Source organism: Dendropsophus ebraccatus, chromosome 2 (assembly GCF_027789765.1).
Source record: "Dendropsophus ebraccatus isolate aDenEbr1 chromosome 2, aDenEbr1.pat, whole genome shotgun sequence".
In the NCBI taxonomy this organism is placed as follows: Eukaryota; Metazoa; Chordata; class Amphibia; order Anura; family Hylidae; genus Dendropsophus; species Dendropsophus ebraccatus.
Genome location: NC_091455.1, coordinates 216,362,699 through 216,383,150, shown reverse-complemented (window position 1 = coordinate 216,383,150; position 20,452 = coordinate 216,362,699). Strand labels below are relative to the sequence as shown.

Sequence of the window (20,452 nt, the reverse complement as noted above, 5' to 3'; positions counted from 1 at the left end):
CTATATACACTACCCTGTACTATACTATACACTATATACACACTAAACTATATACACTACCCTGTACTATACAGTATACTATACACTATACATTATACTATACACTATATACATTACACTATATACACACTAAACTATATACACTACACTGTACTATACACTATATACACACTATACTATTTACACTATACTATGCACTATATACATTACACTATACACTAAACTATATACTATACACTATAAACGCTTTACACATTATACTATATGTGGCGAGTGCTCGAGCGGTCACCTATGGAGTTGTTCCGGGTGACGCCACCTCTGTGTGGTTGGTTGGAGTATAGCTCAGCCGGATGTTAGGTTGTTGTGACGCCAGTGCCGGTCGGGCACACAGGTATGGGGGCACACCTGTTTTTAGTTTAGTGAGGCCGGTTATACCCTTCCCCTGTGGTCGGTGACCTGCCGGGCTGTGAGAGGGTCCCTTGAGCGCTTATCACGGTAGTCCGGAGTGACCCAACGGCCTATCGGTACCACCACCCACAGTAAGGGGAGATGACCCAAGGACTACTACTGTAACTACTGTGTAGGTGTCTGAGCAATAACCACTGAGTCCTGTTATAATAAAGAAACTCTTCTTTACTGCAGGAAGACTTAGCCCACCAGCTGACAATAGACTTCTGACTTCACTGGACACAATCTGTGCTAAGACCTTTAGAGGTAGAACAGCAATGCTGACTTGGTTGTGGGCTGAGAAGTAGAGTAAGTTCAGAGTAGAGGAGAGGAGTTTGTCTCTGTGCCAACCCAGTTTAGAAATGTGCTCTGCCGGAACTTTAGAATAAGAAGAAGGAGAATACTTGAGAGTACTTGAGAGTAGAAGTATACATGTGCCCGTGTTTCGACCTCTGTCGTGATACCACCTATAGCCCTGCAGTGTCAGGTGACCCGTCCTAACAAGGTGACACAAGCACCAGTTGAGCAAGGTGGCCTAAAAACCCTGATTACAAATGCGCTACGAGATAAAGTATGTAGGCTTGTAGCAACTTTGCTCTATCCAGATCAGTTACTCTGATCTGTGATGTGTGATGCGTGACCTGTGATGCGTGATCTGTGATGTGTGATGCGTGATGTGTGATGCGTGATTTGTGATGTGTGGCGCGTGCTGTGTGATCTGTGATGCATGATCTGTGATGCGTGATGTGTGATGCGTGATCTGTGATGTGTGATCTGTGATGCATGATCTGTGATGCGTGATGTGTGATGCGTGATCTGTGATGCGTGATGTGTGATGCGTGATCTGTGATGTGTGATCTGTGTTACGTGATCTGTGATGTGTGATGCGTGATCTGTGATGCGTGCTGTGTCATCTGTGATGCGTGATTTGTGATGTGTGACGCGTGCTGTGTCATCTGTGATGCATGATGTGTGATCTCTGACGCGTGATCTGTGACGCGTGATCTGTGATGCGTGATCTGTGATGCATGATGTGTGATCTGTGACGCGTGATCTGTGATGTGTGATCTGTGATGCGTGATCTGTGATGTGTGATGCATGATGTGTGATGCATGATGTGTGATGCATGATGTGTTATCTGTGATGTGTGATGCGTGATCTGTGATGTGTGATCTGTAATGCGTGATCTGTGATGTGTGATCTGTGATGTGTGATCTGTGATGCGTGATCTGTGATGCGTGATCTGTGATGTGTGATCTGTGATGCGTGATCTGTGATGTGTGATGTGTGATCTGAGATCTGTAATGTGTGATATGTGATCTGTGATGCGTGATGTGTGATCTGTGATGTGTGATATGTGATGTGTGATATGTGATGTGTGATCTGAGATGTGTGATATGTGATGTGTGATCTGTAATTTGTGATATGTGATCTGTGATGTGTGATCTGAGATGTGTGATCTGTGATGTGTAATCTGTGATGTGTAATCTGTGATGTGTGATATGTGATGTGTGATATGTGATGTGTGATCTGTGATGTGTGATCTGAGATGTGTGATCTGTAATTTGTGATCTGAGATGTGTGATCTGTGATGTGTGATCTGTAATTTGTGATATGTGATCTGTGATGTGTGATCTGTGATGTGTGATATGTGATGTGTGATATGTGATGTGTGATCTGAGATGTGTGATATGTGATGTGTGATCTGTAATTTGTGATATGTGATCTGTGATGTGTAATCTGTGATGTGTGATCTGTAATTTGTGATCTGAGATGTGTGATGTGTGATCTGTGATGTGTGATCTGTAATTTGTGATATGTGATCTGTGATGTGTGATCTGAGATGTGTGATCTGTGATGTGTAATCTGTGATGTGTAATCTGTGATGTGTGATATGTGATGTGTGATATGTGATGTGTGATCTGTGATGTGTGATCTGAGATGTGTGATCTGTAATTTGTGATCTGAGATGTGTGATCTGTGATGTGTGATCTGTAATTTGTGATATGTGATCTGTGATGTGTGATCTGTGATGTGTGATCTGTAATTTGTGATATGTGATCTGTGATGTGTGATCTGAGATGTGTGATCTGTGATCTGTGATGTGTGATCTGTGATGTGTGATATGTGATGTGTGATATGTGATGTGTGATCTGAGATGTGTGATCTGTGATGTGTGATCTGTGATGTGTAATCTGTGATGTGTAATCTGTGATGTGTGATATGTGATGTGTGATATGTGATGTGTGATCTGTGATGTGTGATCTGAGATGTGTGATCTGTAATTTGTGATCTGAGATGTGTGATCTGTGATGTGTGATCTGTAATTTGTGATATGTGATCTGTGATGTGTGATCTGTAATTTGTGATCTGAGATGTGTGATCTGTGATATGTGATCTGTGATGTGTGATCTGTGATGTGTGATCTGTAATTTGTGATCTGAGATGTGTGATGTGTGATCTGTGATGTGTGATATGTGATGTGTGATAAGTGATCTGTGATGTGTAATCTGTAATTTGTGATATGTGATCTGTGATGTGTGATCTGTGATGTGTGATCTGTGATGTGTGATATGTGATGTGTGATATGTGATGTGTGATCTGTGATGTGTGATCTGAGATGTGTGATCTGTAATTTGTGATCTGAGATGTGTGATCTGTGATGTGTGATCTGTGATGTGTGATCTGTAATTTGTGATATGTGATCTGTGATGTGTGATCTGTGATGTGTGATATGTGATGTGTGATAAGTGATCTGTGATGTGTAATCTGTAATTTGTGATATGTGATCTGTGATGTGTGATCTGAGATGTGTGATATGTGATGTGTGATAAGTGATCTGTGATGTGTAATCTGTAATTTGTGATATGGGATCTGTGATGTGTGATCTGAGATGCGTGATCTGTAATTTGTGATATGTGATCTGAGATGTGTGATGTGTGATGTGTAATCTGTGATGTGTGATATGTGATGTGTGATCTGAGATGTGTGATATGTGATGTGTGATCTGAGATGTGTGATATGTGATGTGTGATCTGTGATGTGTGATCTGAGATGTGTGATCTGAGATGTGTGATGTGTGATGTGTGGGAAGTGTGCGGGGTGATATACCCAGGGAGGCTCGTCCGCCTTGCACAATGCCTTGTTATCCTGATAGCAGAACCCTCAGCCATAAGCCGCCATATACAGATAACCAGGATCAGCAGCTCAATTTACCTACAGCTCCCCCAGAGGACAAATGAGGTATTACACATGAAATCTATAGTCTGTATTTGTAATGAATGTGTAGGAGAGTTCACCGGCACTACTCCTTAGTGTGGCGTGGGGGAACAATCGGGTGTGCTGGGGACTGTAGCCGATACACATTGGGGGTGCTCCTTTCTAATGCACGTATGAATGGCGTAGTACACTTGTGAGTAGAAGAAAAGATAAGGGCACTCACCCGTTTACAGTGTGTAAACTTCAAGCTTTATTTCATGGTGCGATAAAACATCCGATCACGCACTAGGTCGGGACAGACGCCATTCCACATTCAGCTAACGACGGCCATTTCACGCGCATGTGCGCTTTCTCGGAAGCATGCGCGCGAAATGGCCATCATGACATGTGGATGAATGTGGAATGGCGTCTGTCCCGACCTAGTGCGTGATCGGATGTTTTATCGCACCATGAAATAAAGCTTGAAGTTTACACACTGTAAACGGGTGAGTGCCCTTATCTTTTCTTCTACTCACAAGTGTACTGTGTTTGTAATGCACACCGGGTCCCCCAGTACCGGAGCTCTCTGTCTCTGACTAATAGATACCCCCCTTCCGGGTATGAGGGTATAATATGAGGTGGTTTGTCTTAACCAGACACCAAGGTGGTCTTTAGTCTGTTATCCCATGGTGACCCCCCCTTCCCATCCCCCCCCCCAGTTATCCTGTGGTGAACCCCCTTCCCATCCCCCCCCCTGTTATCCTGTGGTGACCCCCCCTTCCCATCCCCCCCCCCTCGGTTATCCTGCAGGGACCCCCCTTCCCATCCCCCCCCCTGTTATCCTGTGGTGACTCCCCTTCCCATCCCCCCCCCCGTTATCCTGTGGTGACCCCCCTTCCCATCCCCCCCTGTTATCCTGTGGTGACCCCCCTTCCCATCCCCCCCCCCTGTTATCCTGTGGTGACCCCCCTTCCCATCCCCCCTGTTATCCTGTGGTGACCCCCCTTCCCATCCCCCCCCCCTGTTATCCTGTGGTGACCCACCTTCCCATCCCCCTCCCCTGTTATCCTGTGGTGACCCCCCTTCCCATCCCCCCCCCTGTTATCCTGTGGTGACCCCTCTTCCCATCCCCCCCCCCTGTTATCCTGTGGTGACCCCCCCTTCCCATCCCCCCCCCCTAGGTTATCCTGCGGTGACCCACCTTCCCACCCCCCCCCCCACCCCTGTTATCCTGTGGTGACCCCCCTTCCCAACCGCCCCCCCCCTGTTATCCTGTGGTGACCCCCCCTTCCCATCCCCCCCCCCCTCGGTTATCCTGCGGTGACCCCCCTTCCCATCCCCGCTGGTTTTGCTGCCTCATTAGTACAGTACAGCGCCGCGTCCTCATCTCCTGGAGCCTCATTACTGGTAACTCTTCACAGTGTGAACAATGACCATATTGTTCCATCCAGACTCTGACCGGGCGTCCTATCCCACAACCTCGGGTGAGGCCATTTTCACATGTAGCCGTGTAAATCACTTCTTGTTGCAACGGCCGTGATTAGTACGGAACTTACGATATGCTGAAGGCTGAGTGAATCCCGGCCGTCCTGTACACACATAGTACATATATACATACACATAGTATACACATAGTATACATATACATACACATAGTACATATATACATACACATAGTATACACATAGTATACACATAGTACATATATACATACACATAGTATACACAGTACATATATACATACACATAGTATACACATAGTACATATATACATACACATAGTATACACATAGTACATATATACATACACATAGTATACCCATAGTACATATATACATACACATAGTATACACATAGTACATATATACATACACATAGTACATATATACATACACATAGTATACACATAGTACATATATACATACACATAGTATACACATAGTACATATATATATACACACAGTATACACATAGTACATATATACATACACATAGTACATATATACATACACACAGTATACACATAGTACATATATACATACACATAGTACATATATACATACACATAGTATACACATAGTACATATATACATACACATAGTATACCCATAGTACATATATACATACACATAGTATACACATAGTACATATATACATACACATAGTATACACATAGTACATATATACATACACATAGTATACACATAGTACATATATACATACACATAGTATACACATAGTACATATATATATATACACACAGTATACACATAGTACATATATACATACACATAGTACATATATACATACACATAGTATACACATAGTACATATATACATACACATAGTATACACATAGTACATATATACATACACATAGTATACACATAGTACATATATATATACACACAGTATACACATAGTACATATATACATACATAGTATACACATAGTACATATATACATACACATAGTACACACATAGTACATATATACATACACATAGTATACACATAGTACATATACATACACATAGTACATATATACATACACATAGTATACACATAGTACATATATACATACACCCTGAATACACATAATACATATATACATACACATAGTATACACATAGTACATATATACATACACCCTGTATACACATAGTACATATATATATATATATATATATATATATATATACACATAGTACATATATATACACATAGTACACACATAGTACATATATACATACACATAGTACATATATACATACACATAGTATACACATAGTACATATATACATAGTATACACATAGTACATATATACATACACATAGTATACACATAGTACATATATACATACACATAGTATACACATAGTACATATATACATACACATAGTATACACATAGTACATATATACATAGTATACACATAGTACATATATACATACACATAGTATACACATAGTACATATATACATACACATAGTATACACATAGTACATATATACATACACATAGTATACACATAGTACATATACATACACATAGTATACACATAGTACATATATACATACACCCTGTATACACATAGTACATATATATATATACACATAGTACATATATATACACATAGTACACACATAGTACATATATACATACACATAGTACATATATACATACACATAGTATACACATAGTACATATATACACACACATAGTATACACATAGTACATATATACATACACATAGTATACACATAGTACATATATACATAGTATACACATAGTACATATATACATACACATAGTATACACATAGTACATATATACATACACACAGTATTCACATAGTACATATATACATACACATAGTAAACACATAGTACATATATACATACACATAGTATACACATAGTACATATATATACATACACATAGTATACACATAGTACATATATACATACACATAGTACACACATAGTACATATATACATACACATAGTATACACATAGTACATATATACATACACATAGTACACATAGTACACATATACATACACATAGTATACACATAGTACATATATACATACACCCTGTATACACATAGTACATATATACATACACATAGTACATATATACATACACATAGTATACACATAGTACATATATACATACACATAGTATACACAGTACATATATACATACACATAGTATACACATAGTACATATATATACACACAGTAAACACATAGTACATATATACATACACCCTGTATACACATAGTACATATATACATACACCCTGTATACACATAGTACATATATACATACACATGACATAGTATACACATAGTACATATATACATACACATAGTATACACATAGTACATATATACATATACATAGTACATATATATACATACACATAGTATACACATAGTACATATATACATACACATAGTACATATATACATACACATAGTACATATATACATACACATAGTACATATATACATACACATAGTATACACATAGTACATATATACATACACATAGTATACACATAGTACATATATACATACACATAGTACATATATACATACACATAGTATACACATAGTACATATATACATACACATAGTATACACATAGTATATATATACATACACACAGTATACACATAGTACATATATACATACACATAGTACATATATACATACACATAGTATACACATAGTATATATATACATACACACAGTATACACATAGTACATATATACATACACATAGTATACACATAGTATATATATATACATACACACAGTATACACATAGTACATATAGACATACACATAGTATACACATAGTACATATATACATACACATAGTATACACATAGTACATATATACATACACATAGTATATGCTATAGTATATCTCTAGCGGCCCCGTAGAAAACTGACATGTCACTATTCGGTGAATAGCGGCCGCAGAAAACCCTGTCAGTGCTCACAATGGAGCGAGCGGCTCCGTCTCTGGCCACTCGCTCCATAGTGTGCAGTGCGGAGTTCTGATGTGGTGTGCATGGATGCGCCCGCATCAGAACTCAGCGGCAGATAAAGATTTATAATTTACTTCTACATAAAAATCCTCAGACTTCCAGTACTTATCAGCTGCTGTATGTCCTGTAGGAAGTGGACATCACTGGCACACACTTATGACATCACTAGCACACACGTATGACATCGCTGGCACACACTTATGACATCGCTGGCACACACTTATGACATCGCTGGCACACACTTATGACATCGCTGGCAAGAGCATCCAGTTATTATGGTAACAAACACCAGTAGATCCCAGTCCCCTATTTGTGCAGCTCCTTCAGATCACCCCAATACCAGTGGGACCCTAGAATGTCTTGTCCCATCTCCGCTGGGTGACCACTCCCTGCCCCTGTAGTACTATACTGTTACTTGGTCTGCACCCTGGAGCCAGGACACCTGATGCTTCCTCCGGGGCTGCGGCTTCTGGTGAGGCCATTTATACCCGGACAGATCTCCTCTCATCGCCTGAGTGTCAGGGCGCAGTTCACATTGCTGCTCCTTATTTGCTTCTGTTCCTGTAATCTCTGCCTCAGGCCATCTTGGTCTTCGCTCCTTGTTCTTGATTCCTTGTTCTTGGGTTCTTGTTCTTGATTCCTTGTTCTTGTCTCCTTCTTCTTAGTTCCTTGTTCTTGGCTTCTTGTTCTTGATTCATTGTTCTTGATTCCTTGTTCTTGGCTTCTTGTTCTTGATTCATTGTTCTTGATTCCTTGTTCTTGGCTTCTTGTTCTTGGCTTCTTGTTCTTGGCTCCTTGTTCTTGGCTCCTTGTTTTTGGCTTCTTGTTCTTGGCTTCCTGTTCTTGATTCCTTGTTCTTGATTCCTTGTTCTTGGCTTCTTGTTCTTGGCTTCTTGTTCTTGGCTTCTTGTTCTTGGCTCCTTGTTCTTGGCTCCTTGTTTTTGGCTTCTTGTTCTTGGCTTCCTGTTCTTGATTCCTTGTTCTTGATTCCTTGTTCTTTGCTCCTAGTTCTTGGAGTTTTGTTCTTGTTCTTGGCTCCTTGTTCTTGGCTCCTTGTTCTTGGCTCCTTGTTCATCGCTCCTTGTTCTTGGCTTCTTGTTCTTGATTCCTTGTTCTTGGCTTCTTGTTCATCGCTCCTTGTTCTTGGCTTCTTGTTATTGATTCCTTGTTTTTGGTTTCTTGTTCTTGGCTCCTTGATCTTGATTCCTTTTTCTTGACTTCTTGTTCTTGACTCCTTGTTCTTGATTCCTTGTTCTTGGCTTTTTGTTCTTAGTTCTTGTTCTTGGCTTCTTGTTCTTGATTCCTTGTTCTTGGCTCCTTGTTCTTGGCTCCTTGTTCTTGATTCCTTGTTCTTGGCTCCTTGTTCTTGGCTTCTTGTTCTTGATTCCTTGTTCTTGGCTCCTTGTTCTTGACTTCTTGTTCTTGATTCCTTGTTCTTGGCTTTTTGTTCTTAGTTCTTGTTCTTGGCTTCTTGTTCTTGATTCCTTGTTCTTGGCTCCTTGATCTTGATTCCTTTTTCTTGACTTCTTGTTCTTGACTCCTTGTTCTTGATTCCTTGTTCTTGGCTTTTTGTTCTTAGTTCTTGTTCTTGGCTTCTTGTTCTTGATTCCTTGTTCTTGGCTCCTTGTTCTTAGCTCCTTGTTCTTGATTCCTTGTTCTTGGCTCCTTGTTCTTGGCTTCTTGTTCTTGATTCCTTGTTCTTGGCTCCTTGTTCTTGACTTCTTGTTCTTGATTCCTTGTTCTTGGCTTTTTGTTCTTAGTTCTTGTTCTTGGCTCCTTGTTCTTAGTTTCTTGTTCTTGATTCCTTGTTCTTGATTCCTTGTTCTTGGCTCCTTGTTCTTGATTCCTTGTTCTTGGCTCCTTGTTCTTGATTCCTTGTTCTTGATTCCTTGTTCTTGGCTCCTTGTTTTTGGCTCCTTGTTCTTGGCTTCTTGTTCTTGATTCCTTGTTCTTGACTCCTTGTTCTTAGTTTCTTGTTCTTGGCTTCTTGTTCTTGGCTTCTTGTTCTTGGCTCCTTGTTCTTGGCTCCTTGTTCTTGATTCCTTGTTCTTGGCTCCTTGTTCTTGACTCCTTGTTCTTGGCTCCTTGTTCTTGATTCCTTGTTCTTGATTCCTTGATCTTAATTCCTTGTTCTTGGCTTCTTGTTCTTTGCTCCTTGTTCTTGGCTCCTTGTTCTTGACTCCTTGTTCTTGATTCCTTGTTCTTGGCTCCTTGTTCTTGATTCCTTGTTCTTGATTCCTTGTTCTTGGCTCCTTGTTCTTGACTCCTTGTTCTTGATTCCTTGTTCTTGGCTCCTTGTTCTTGATTCCTTGTTCTTGGCTCCTTGTTCTTGATTCCTTGTTCTTGGCTCCTTGTTCTTGACTCCTTGTTCTTGATTCCTTGTTCTTGGCTCCTTGTTCTTGATTCCTTGTTCTTGGCTTCTTGTTCTTGATTCCTTGTTCTTGGCTTTTTGTTCTTAGTTCTTGTTCTTGGCTTCTTGTTCTTGATTCCTTGTTCTTGGCTTCTTGTTCTTGATTCGTTGTTCTTGACTTCTTGTTCTTGAAACAGAAATGTGATGCAGTGAGCTCCTGAGCGCCCCTGGTGGTGACTGCAGGTCATAGCACAAATAGGGAAAATCAGCTCACAATAATAGAATTTTCTGCTTTGTCTCATGTAAATGTCATGTATTTTGTGTCCTATATAGAACCTGAGCGATGACAGCAGTGACCCCGACAACCTGGAAAGAAGAGATTACTATGAGGCCTATGACTGGGAGGCCGCCAGCATGGGCCACAGGAAGATGGAGCTGTTCCCCAGATGGCGGCTGCCCGCCAAGGTGTCCGTGTGCCTGTCGCTGCTCTTCTTCGCCTACGCCTTCCTCCGGGAAGTTCTTCACCCCTTCCTGGTATTTAGCAGAAATGAGTTCTATAGAATCCCAATACTGGTGATAAACAAGGTTCTGCCGGACGTCGCCATTACTCTGCTGACTTTGGCGTATTTGCCGGGAATATTAGCCACAATTCTCCAGCTTCACCGCGGCACAAAATACCGGAGGTTTCCGCACTGGTTGGACACCTGGATGCTGAGGCGGAAGCAGTTTGGCCTTCTGGGCTTCTTCTTTGCGGCCATGCATGTGCTCTATAGCTTGTCCTACCCCATGAGACGCTCCTACCGATACAAGCTACTCAACTGGGCCTACCAGCAGGTACAAAGGGGGCGCCTACAGAAATCAGCAGGGGTGGTGATCGCAAACAGTTTGCAATACACTCACTTTATTTTTTTTAAAAGGGCACTCCGGCAAAAATCTGTTTCTTTCAGATCAATTGATGTCAAAAAGTTATATAGATTTGTAATCTACTTCTATTTAACCCCTTCACGTCAGCATATATACATTCAGGAATGCAGTAGGAATGTATATATACGTTCCTGACTTCAGGGGGTGTAGATGTGTGCGGGTCCGCTACAGTGAGAGCGATCCCGCACACATCAGTGTCCCGGGAGCCCAGCATAATGACAGGCAGCTGCGATTCTTGCCAATAACCCCTTAAACGCTGTGATCTATAGTGATTGTAGCATTTAAAGGGGTAGTTCACCCAAATTTTTTTTCTTTCAAATCAACTGCTGCCATGAAGTGCCAGAGATTTGTAATTTACTTCTATTAAAAAATCTCAAGCCTTCCAGTACTTTTCAGCTGCTGTATGCCCAACAGGAAGTTGTATTATTTCGAGTCTGGAGAGCAGGAGAGGTTTTCTATGAGGATTTGCTCCTGTTTTGGACAGTTCCTGACATGGTCAAAGGAGGCAACAGAGAGCACTGTGTCAGACAGGAAAGAAAACACCACTTCCTGCTGGACACACAGCAGCTGATAAGTACTGGAAAACTTGAGATTTTTTAATAGAAGTGAATTACAAATCTCTGGCACTTTATGGTACCAGTTGATTTGAAAGAAATTTTTTTTGGGTGGACTACCCCTTTAAGGTACTCAGTGACAGGACAATCACCTGTCACTGAGTCCCCATCTGTCCCCCACCTGTGGGGGTCCCCATGTGCCGACGGGCAGTTTCTTACCTCCATCCTGTCGGATCAGCAATCTGTGGATAGAGTTTGCTGTCAGGCAGGCTCTAAGCATAGATGGCCGATAACACTGATCTGTGCTGTGCTATGGCATCCCATAGATCAGTACATGCAATCTAATAATTGCATGTTTTAAAGTGAAAAAAAAAGTATTAAAAAAGTTTTTAAAACTATTACAAAAAACCCTTATAAACCTCCCTCCTGATATAAGTTTAAAATACCTCCTTTCCCATTATAAAAATAAAAATATTTATAAAAAAAATAGATTTGTAGCGTGCAGAATTGTCCGATCTATTAAAGCAAAACATTATTGTCCCCACGCGGTGAACGGCGTAAAACGGACAAAAAAAGAAAAACACCAGGATTGCAGATTTTTTAAAAATATATATCAGAAAAAAAGAAAAGAAAGAAATAAAGAGCTATCAAGATTTTTCTGTTACACCAATATGATATAAATAAAAACTAGAGATGAGGGCGCAAAAAATTACCGCAACCAGCCCTGTAGGTGGAAAAATAACAGCGCTATGACTCTTAGAAGGTCGGAAGGACATTGCATTAATTTGACCCGGATATCTGGGCATCAGTGGGCTCGGTCTTGAAGGTGTTAAAAACCTCCAGGTCCACCAGTACTTATCAGCTGCTGTATGTCCTGCAGGAAGTGGTGTATTTTCTCCAGTCTGACACAGTGCTCTCTGCTGCCACCTCTGTCCATGTCAGGAACTGTCCAGAGCAGGAGAGGTTTTCTATGGGGATTTGCTGCTGCTCTGGACAGTTCCTGACATGGACAGAGGCGGCAGCAGAGAGCACTGTGTCAGACTGGAGAGAATACACCACTTCCTGCAGGACATACAGCAGCTGATAATTACTGGAAGATTGGAGATTTATAATTAGAAGTAAATTACAAATCTCTGGTACCCGTTGATTTCAAATAAAAAAAAAATTGGTGAACAATCCCTTTACCTTCCCTTTAATCCCAGTGTCCGGGGTCACACGTGGTAGACATGGGGGACATCCTGCGGGCGTTCTTACACCGGACCATATATTACAGTTATTATTCTTATTGTTACAGGTTCAGCAACAAAGAGAGGACAGCTGGATTGAGGAGGATGTGTGGAGGATGGAGATTTACGTGTGTCTGGGTATCATAGCACTCGCCATATTATCAGTACTGGCCGTGGCCTCCATCCCGGCTGTCGGGGACGGCCTGTCATGGCGGGAATACAACTTCATCCAGGTACAAGGGATTTTATCATTTACCGGTAATCTGTATGCACATACAGGGCGCGCACTATATACACTAATGACTATCATGAAATGAGAACTCCAGCTCAAAAGACACAAAGAGTTAAAGGGATACTCCGGAGACTAGTTTTTTGCCAACACATTGCTTTAATAAAGTTGCATCACTTTGTAGTATAACGTCAAGAAAATACATTTATATCTTATTATTTACACATAGTTATCTGCCGAGTGGCAGCAAGAAAGGACGACACAGGCCTCTCTGCTGCCCCCTGTGTCTGTGTCAGGAACTGCAGGGCTGCACAAGCACAGTGCTGCCTATAACTCTGGGGTGGAGTGTACAGCAGTAGACGCTCCATCTACAGAGCAGTGATGTCAGCCGTCGGGGCCCCATCTCACAGGAGTCACAGGAGTCACGGACGCTTCTATACAGGCAGCGGCAAAACGTTCTAAAGCTGCTGAGATCCCATGTGACGGCCGCTGGGCGAGTCCGTAATCCAGTGACTCAGCCGAGAGTGTAATAAAAGGGCAATAAAATCTGCACAGAGAGCCGGGGAGGAAAGACGGCTACACCGTATCACAGGACGTAGTAATAATAATAATAATAATAATAATAATAATAATATAGACGCTGCAAAAATAAACTAGAAATTGTGATATTAGACGTCATCAATAAACTTATAGAGCAACTGTGATAAAGGGGAACTCCAGCAAAAAAAAGACTTTCAAATCAGCTGGTGTCAGAAACGTATACAGAACTGTAAATTATTTCTACATAAAAACCTCCAGTCTTCCCATACTTATCAGCTGCTGTATGTCCTGCAGGAAGTGGTGTATTCTCTCCAGTCTGACACTGCTCTCTGCAGCCACCTCTGTCCATGTCAGCAACTGTCCAGAGCAGGAGAGGTTTTCTATGGGGATTTGCTGCTGTTCTGGACAGTTCCTGACATGGACAGAGGTGGCAGCAGAGAGCACTGTGTCAGACTGGAGAGAATACACCACTTCCTGCAGGACATACAGCAGCTGATAAGTACTGGAGGACTGGAGATTTTTACATAAAAGTAATTTGCTAATCTGTATAATTTTCTGACAGATTTGTCAGATTTGAAAGGTTTCTTCTTCTGCCGGAGTACCACTTTAAGGGAGTTTTCCAGTTTTATGCTGGTAAAGCACAATCATTGTGTAGAGACGGCCCCATAGACTTATAGTGTAAGTTCGGAGAGCACACACTTCACCCTGCACTCCCCCGGCCGACCTCCGGCTGAGACTCCTCGTGCACCCGGCCTATAATCCTGCACCCGGCCTATAATCCTGCACCCGGCCTATAATCCTGCCCCCGGCCTATAATCCTGCCCCCGGCCTATAATCGCTGCACCCGGCCTATAATCGCTGCACCCGGCCTATAATCGCTGCACCCGGCCTATAATCGCTGCACCCGGCCTATAATCCTGCCCCCGGCCTATAATCGCTGCACCCGGCCTATAATCCTGCACCCGGCCTATAATCCTGCCCCCGGCCTATAATCGCTGCACCCGGCCTATAATGGCTGCACCCGGCCTATAATCCTGCCCCCGGCCTATAATCCTGCCCCCGGCCTATAATCGCTGCACCCGGCCTATAATCGCTGCACCCGGCCTATAATCCTGCACCCGGCCTATAATCCTGCACCCGGACTATAATCCTGCCCCCGGCCTATAATCCTGCCCCCGGCCTATAATCCTGCACCCGGCCTATAATCCTGCACCCGGCCTATAATCCTGCCCCCGGCCTATAATCGCTGCACCCGGCCTATAATCGCTGCACCCGGCCTATAATCCTGCACCCGGCCTATAATAGCTGCACCCGGCCTATAATCCTGCACCCGGCCTATAATCGCTGCACCGGCCTATAATAGCTGCACCCGGCCTATAATCCTGCACCCGGCCTATAATCGCTGCACCCGGCCTATAATCGCTGCACCCGGCCTATAATCGCTGCACCCGGCCTATAATCCTGCACCCGGCCTATAATCCTGCACCCGGCCTATAATAGCTGCACCCGGCCTATAATCCTGCACCCGGCCTATAATCGCTGCACCGGCCTATAATAGCTGCACCCGGCCTATAATCCTGCCCCCGGCCTATAATCCTGCACCCGGCCTATAATCGCTGCACCCGGCCTATAATCCTGCACCCGGCCTATAATCCTGCCCCCGGCCTATAATCGCTGCACCCGGCCTATAATCCTGCACCCGGCCTATAATCCTGCACCCGGACTATAATCGCTGCACCCGGCCTATAATCCTGCACCCGGCCTATAATAGCTGCACCCGGCCTATAATCCTGCACCCGGCCTATAATCCTGCACCCGGCCTATAATCCTGCACCCGGACTATAATCGCTGCACCCGGCCTATAATCCTGCACCCGGCCTATAATAGCTGCACCCGGCCTATAATCCTGCACCCGGCCTATAATCGCTGCACCCGGCCTATAATCGCTGCACCCGGCCTATAATCGCTGCACCCGGCCTATAATAGCTGCACCCGGCCTATAATCCTGCACCCGGCCTATAATCCTGCACCCGGCCTATAATCCTGCACCCGGCCTATAATCGCTGCACCCGGCCTATAATCGCTGCACCCGGCCTATAATCGCTGCACCCGGTCTATAATGGCTGCCCCCGGCCTATAATCGCTGCACCCGGCCTATAATCGCTGCACCCGGCCTATAATCGCTGCACCCGGTCTATAATCCTACACCCGGCCTATAATCCTGCACCCGGCCTATAATCCTGCACCCGGCCTATATCGCTGCAGTTTTTGTGACCTTTTTCCTTCAGTCTTTTTGAGTCTGAGGAGGAAGAGAATGTAGAATCTACAGGATATAAAGCCGAGACTGCTGATTCCCGGTTCCTGCATCAGGCGTGGCAGAAGTAAAGCGTGGAAACTCTTCCTCTTATATAGTTGTGACATTGATGAGAGCCGCTCCTTGATGTTTCCCGATCTCAGACGTCTGCAGAGACTTTACGGCCTCGGATCCCTATAAATTACAGTTATTAACATCAAAGTGAGATGAGATATAATCCCCCCCCCCCCCCCCCCCCCCCCCCGCGCGCCGACTGTACAGAGCGCATCACTAATCCAGGAACAATCACAAAGACAGGAGGACGATGTGACCAGCAACATACAGCACCGATATATTCGGAATATGTGTAATATATAAGACTTCACTAGTGCAGGATATAACACACACTGCAAAGCACAAAGTTATAAATGATATAAATAATACCACCATACAGTGCCCAAATAATACCCCCATACAGTGTCCAAATAATACCACCATACAGTGCCCAAATAATACCCCCATACAGTGCCCAAATAATACCCCCATACAGTGCCCAAATAATACCCCCATACAGTGCCCAAATAATACCACCATACAGTGCTCAAATAATACCACCATACAGTGCCCAAATAATACCCCCATACAGTGCCCAAATAATACCCCCATACAGTGCCCAAATAATACCCCCATACAGTGCCCAAATAATACCCCCATATAGTGCCCAAATAATACCACCATACAGTGCCCAAATAATACCATCATACAGTGCCAAATAATACCCCCATACAGTGCCCAACAATACCACCATACAGTGCCCAAATAATACCACCATACAGTGCCCAGATAATACCGTCACAGATATATCATGTTTAAGTGTCAAGGGGGTGTTGGTTAGTCTCAGTATGCAGGTCTCTTCTCTCCCCCGTCTCTCTCTCTCGGTGCTGGAAGCCAAGCCCTGTATATGAATCAAGGAGGGCAGGGAGGGTGGAGGAGGGGGAGGCATGCATTCCTGTGCACAGCCAGAGAGCCACAGGTTAGGGAGCACTGACCTACAGGCAAGGAACCTCTGGTAGGCGGCCACAAGGAGAAACTCAACCTGAACTGAATGTGAACAGTATATGTATATTTGTAGTAACTCTCTGGTGTTTTGTCCCCACAGAGTCAGCTGGGCCACGTAGCGCTATTCCTCTGCACGGTGCACGCCCTGGTCTTTGCCTGGAATAAATGGGTGGACAGGAAGCAGTTTCTTTGGTACACTCCCCCCACCTTTATGCTGGTGGTCCTCCTTCCCTTGGTAGTCCTTCTCTGTAAAGCTGCATTACTGTTACCCTGCTTCAATAGAAGAGTCCAGAAGATCCGGAGCGGATGGGAGTCCAGCAAAGGAACCGGCGCCAAGAGGGTCCTCACCCACCTGTAGTATTTATAACCAATAAAATATTTGTAAAAATGTCGTCTCATTGTCTTATATATAACAGAAAACCTTCCAGGTAGCATTGGACTGGGCCCACCAGAGATGATTCTGAGGACCACCCTCCATCTATACCAGAGATAATTGTGAGGACCACCCTCCATCTATACCAGAGAGGATTCTGAGGACCACCCTCCATCTATACCAGAGAGGATTCTGAGGACCACCCTCCATCTATACCAGAGATAATTGTGAGGACCACCCTCCATCTATACCAGAGAGGATTCTGAGGACCACCCTCCATCTATACCAGAGATAATTGTGAGGACCTCCCTCCATCTATACCAGAGAGGATTCTGAGGACCACCCTCCATCTATACCAGAGAGGATTCTGAGGACCACCCTCCATCTATACCAGAGATAATTGTGAGGACCTCCCTCCATCTATACCAGAGAGGATTCTGAGGACCACCCTCCATCTATACCAGAGAGGATTCTGAGGACCACCCTCCATCTATACCAGAGATAATTGTGAGGACCTCCCTCCATCTATACCAGAGAGGATTCTGAGGACCACCCTCCATCTATACCAGAGAGGATTCTGAGGACCACCCTCCATCTATACCAGAGAGGATTCTGAGGACCACCCTCCATCTATACCAGAGATAATTGTGAGGACCACCCTCCATCTATACCAGAGAGGATTCTGAGGACCACCCTCCATCTATACCAGAGATAATTGTGAGGACCACCCTCCATCTATACTAGAGAGGATTCTGAGGACCACCCTCCATCTATACCAGAGAGGATTCTGAGGACCACCCTCCATCTATACCAGAGATAATTGTGAGGACCACCCTCCATCTACACCAGAGATAATTGTGAGGACCACTCTCCATCAATACCAGAGATAATTGTGAGGACCACCCTCCATCTATACCAGAGAGGATTCTGAGGACCACCCTCCATCTATACCAGAGATAATTGTGAGGACCACCCTCCATCTACACCAGAGATAATTGTGAGGACCACTCTCCATCAATACCAGAGATAATTGTGAGGACCACCATCCATCTACACCAGAGATTATTCTGAGGACCACTCTCCATCAATACCACAGCTAATTCTGAGGACCACTCTCCATCTACACCAGAGATGATTGTGAGGACCACCCTCCATCTACACCAGAGATAATTGTGAGGACCACCCTCCATCTACACCAGAGATGATTGTGAGGACCACCCTCCATCTAAACCAGAGATAATTGTGAGGACCACCCTCCATCTATACCAGAGATAATTGTGAGGACCACCCTCCATCTATACCAGAGATAATTGTGAGGACCACCCTCCATCTATACCAGAGAGGATTCTGAGGACCACCCTCCATCTATACCAGAGATAATTGTGAGGACCACCCTCCATCTATACCAGAGATAATTGTGAGGACCACCCTCCATCTAAACCAGAGATAATTGTGAGGACCACCCTCCATCTATACCAGAGAGGATTCTGAGGACCACCCTCCATCTATACCAGAGATAATTGTGAGGACCACCCTCCATCTACACCAGAGATAATTCTGAGGACCACTCTCCATCAATACCAGAGATGATTGTGAGGACCACCCTCCATCTACACCAGAGATAATTCTGAGGACCACCCTCCATCTATCCCAGAGATGATTCTGAGGACCACTCTCCATCTACACCAGAGATGATTGTGAGGACCACCCTCCATCTACACCAGAGATAATTGTGAGGACCACCCTCCATCTACACCAGAGATGATTGTGAGGACCACCCTCCATCTAAACCAGAGATAATTGTGAGGACCACCCTCCATCTATACCAGAGATAATTCTGAGGACCACCCTCCATCTACACCAGAGATAATTCTGAGGACCACTCTCCATCAATACCAGAGATGATTGTGAGGACCACCCTCCATCTACACCAGAGATAATTCTGAGGACCACCCTCCATCTATCCCAGAGATGATTCTGAGGACCACCCTCCATCTACACCAGAGATAATTCTGAGGACCACCCTCCATCTATCCCAGAGATGATTCTGAGGACCACCCTCTATCTACACAGACCACGACCACAATCCCTCCATCTTAGCTGTTATTATCACACACATAGGACTCATCATCAATAAGATCTTATAGATGTTTTGTTGGTCCCAGCAGTAAGTTGTCCATATGGGTTTGGGTTTGGCGGCCCACAGGAGGATTGTCTGGAGCTCTGGTGGCCACTCCAACCCTATCTGACATTATAAAGGGCCTGGACTCTCTATAGGTCATATTACACATCCTGATAATCTGTGGCTCCTAGGGGCGTAGAAAAGGGCCACTGATCAGCTGACAAGTGAGAAAACTCTACTCATTGGCTGATCGGGTCTCTTGGGCAGCCAATAAAATCCTTGATCACAATGATGAGGTTTAGCACTATAGATGGTCCATGTGTCCTTGCGCCTTGTGAAGTCTCAGTACGGGAGTGCACAGTGACCACAGGGGCCGGGAGCCCAAATAAACCTCACAGACAGCCCAGACCCATCTTACACAATACATGTTATAGCCAGTGTACCAAGTCGCTTACAGAATTTATTATTTTTTTTCACTACCTGGTTGGTACAGAGATTCCGGTGGTGCCGTCCATGTTTCCCGGTTCCCATGATCGGCGCCGATTTCTTCATGTGCACTTAGGCCTGCTCT

General features: G+C 43.9%; 1 protein-coding gene across 1 annotated transcript in view; it reads left to right on the top strand.

Moving 5' to 3' along the window:
* STEAP1 (STEAP family member 1) overlaps nt 1–17,764 on the top strand; it is a 45,813-nt gene extending 28,049 nt beyond the window's left edge. Inside the window, exons 4-6 of the mRNA XM_069959536.1 lie at nt 10,895–11,395; nt 13,334–13,498; nt 17,487–17,764. Of these exons, the coding sequence (XP_069815637.1) occupies nt 10,895–11,395; nt 13,334–13,498; nt 17,487–17,744 (924 nt within the window). The 3' untranslated portion in view covers nt 17,745–17,764. The remainder of the gene's footprint in view (nt 1–10,894; nt 11,396–13,333; nt 13,499–17,486) is intronic.
* The last annotated feature ends 2,688 nt before the right edge of the window (nt 17,765–20,452 follow it).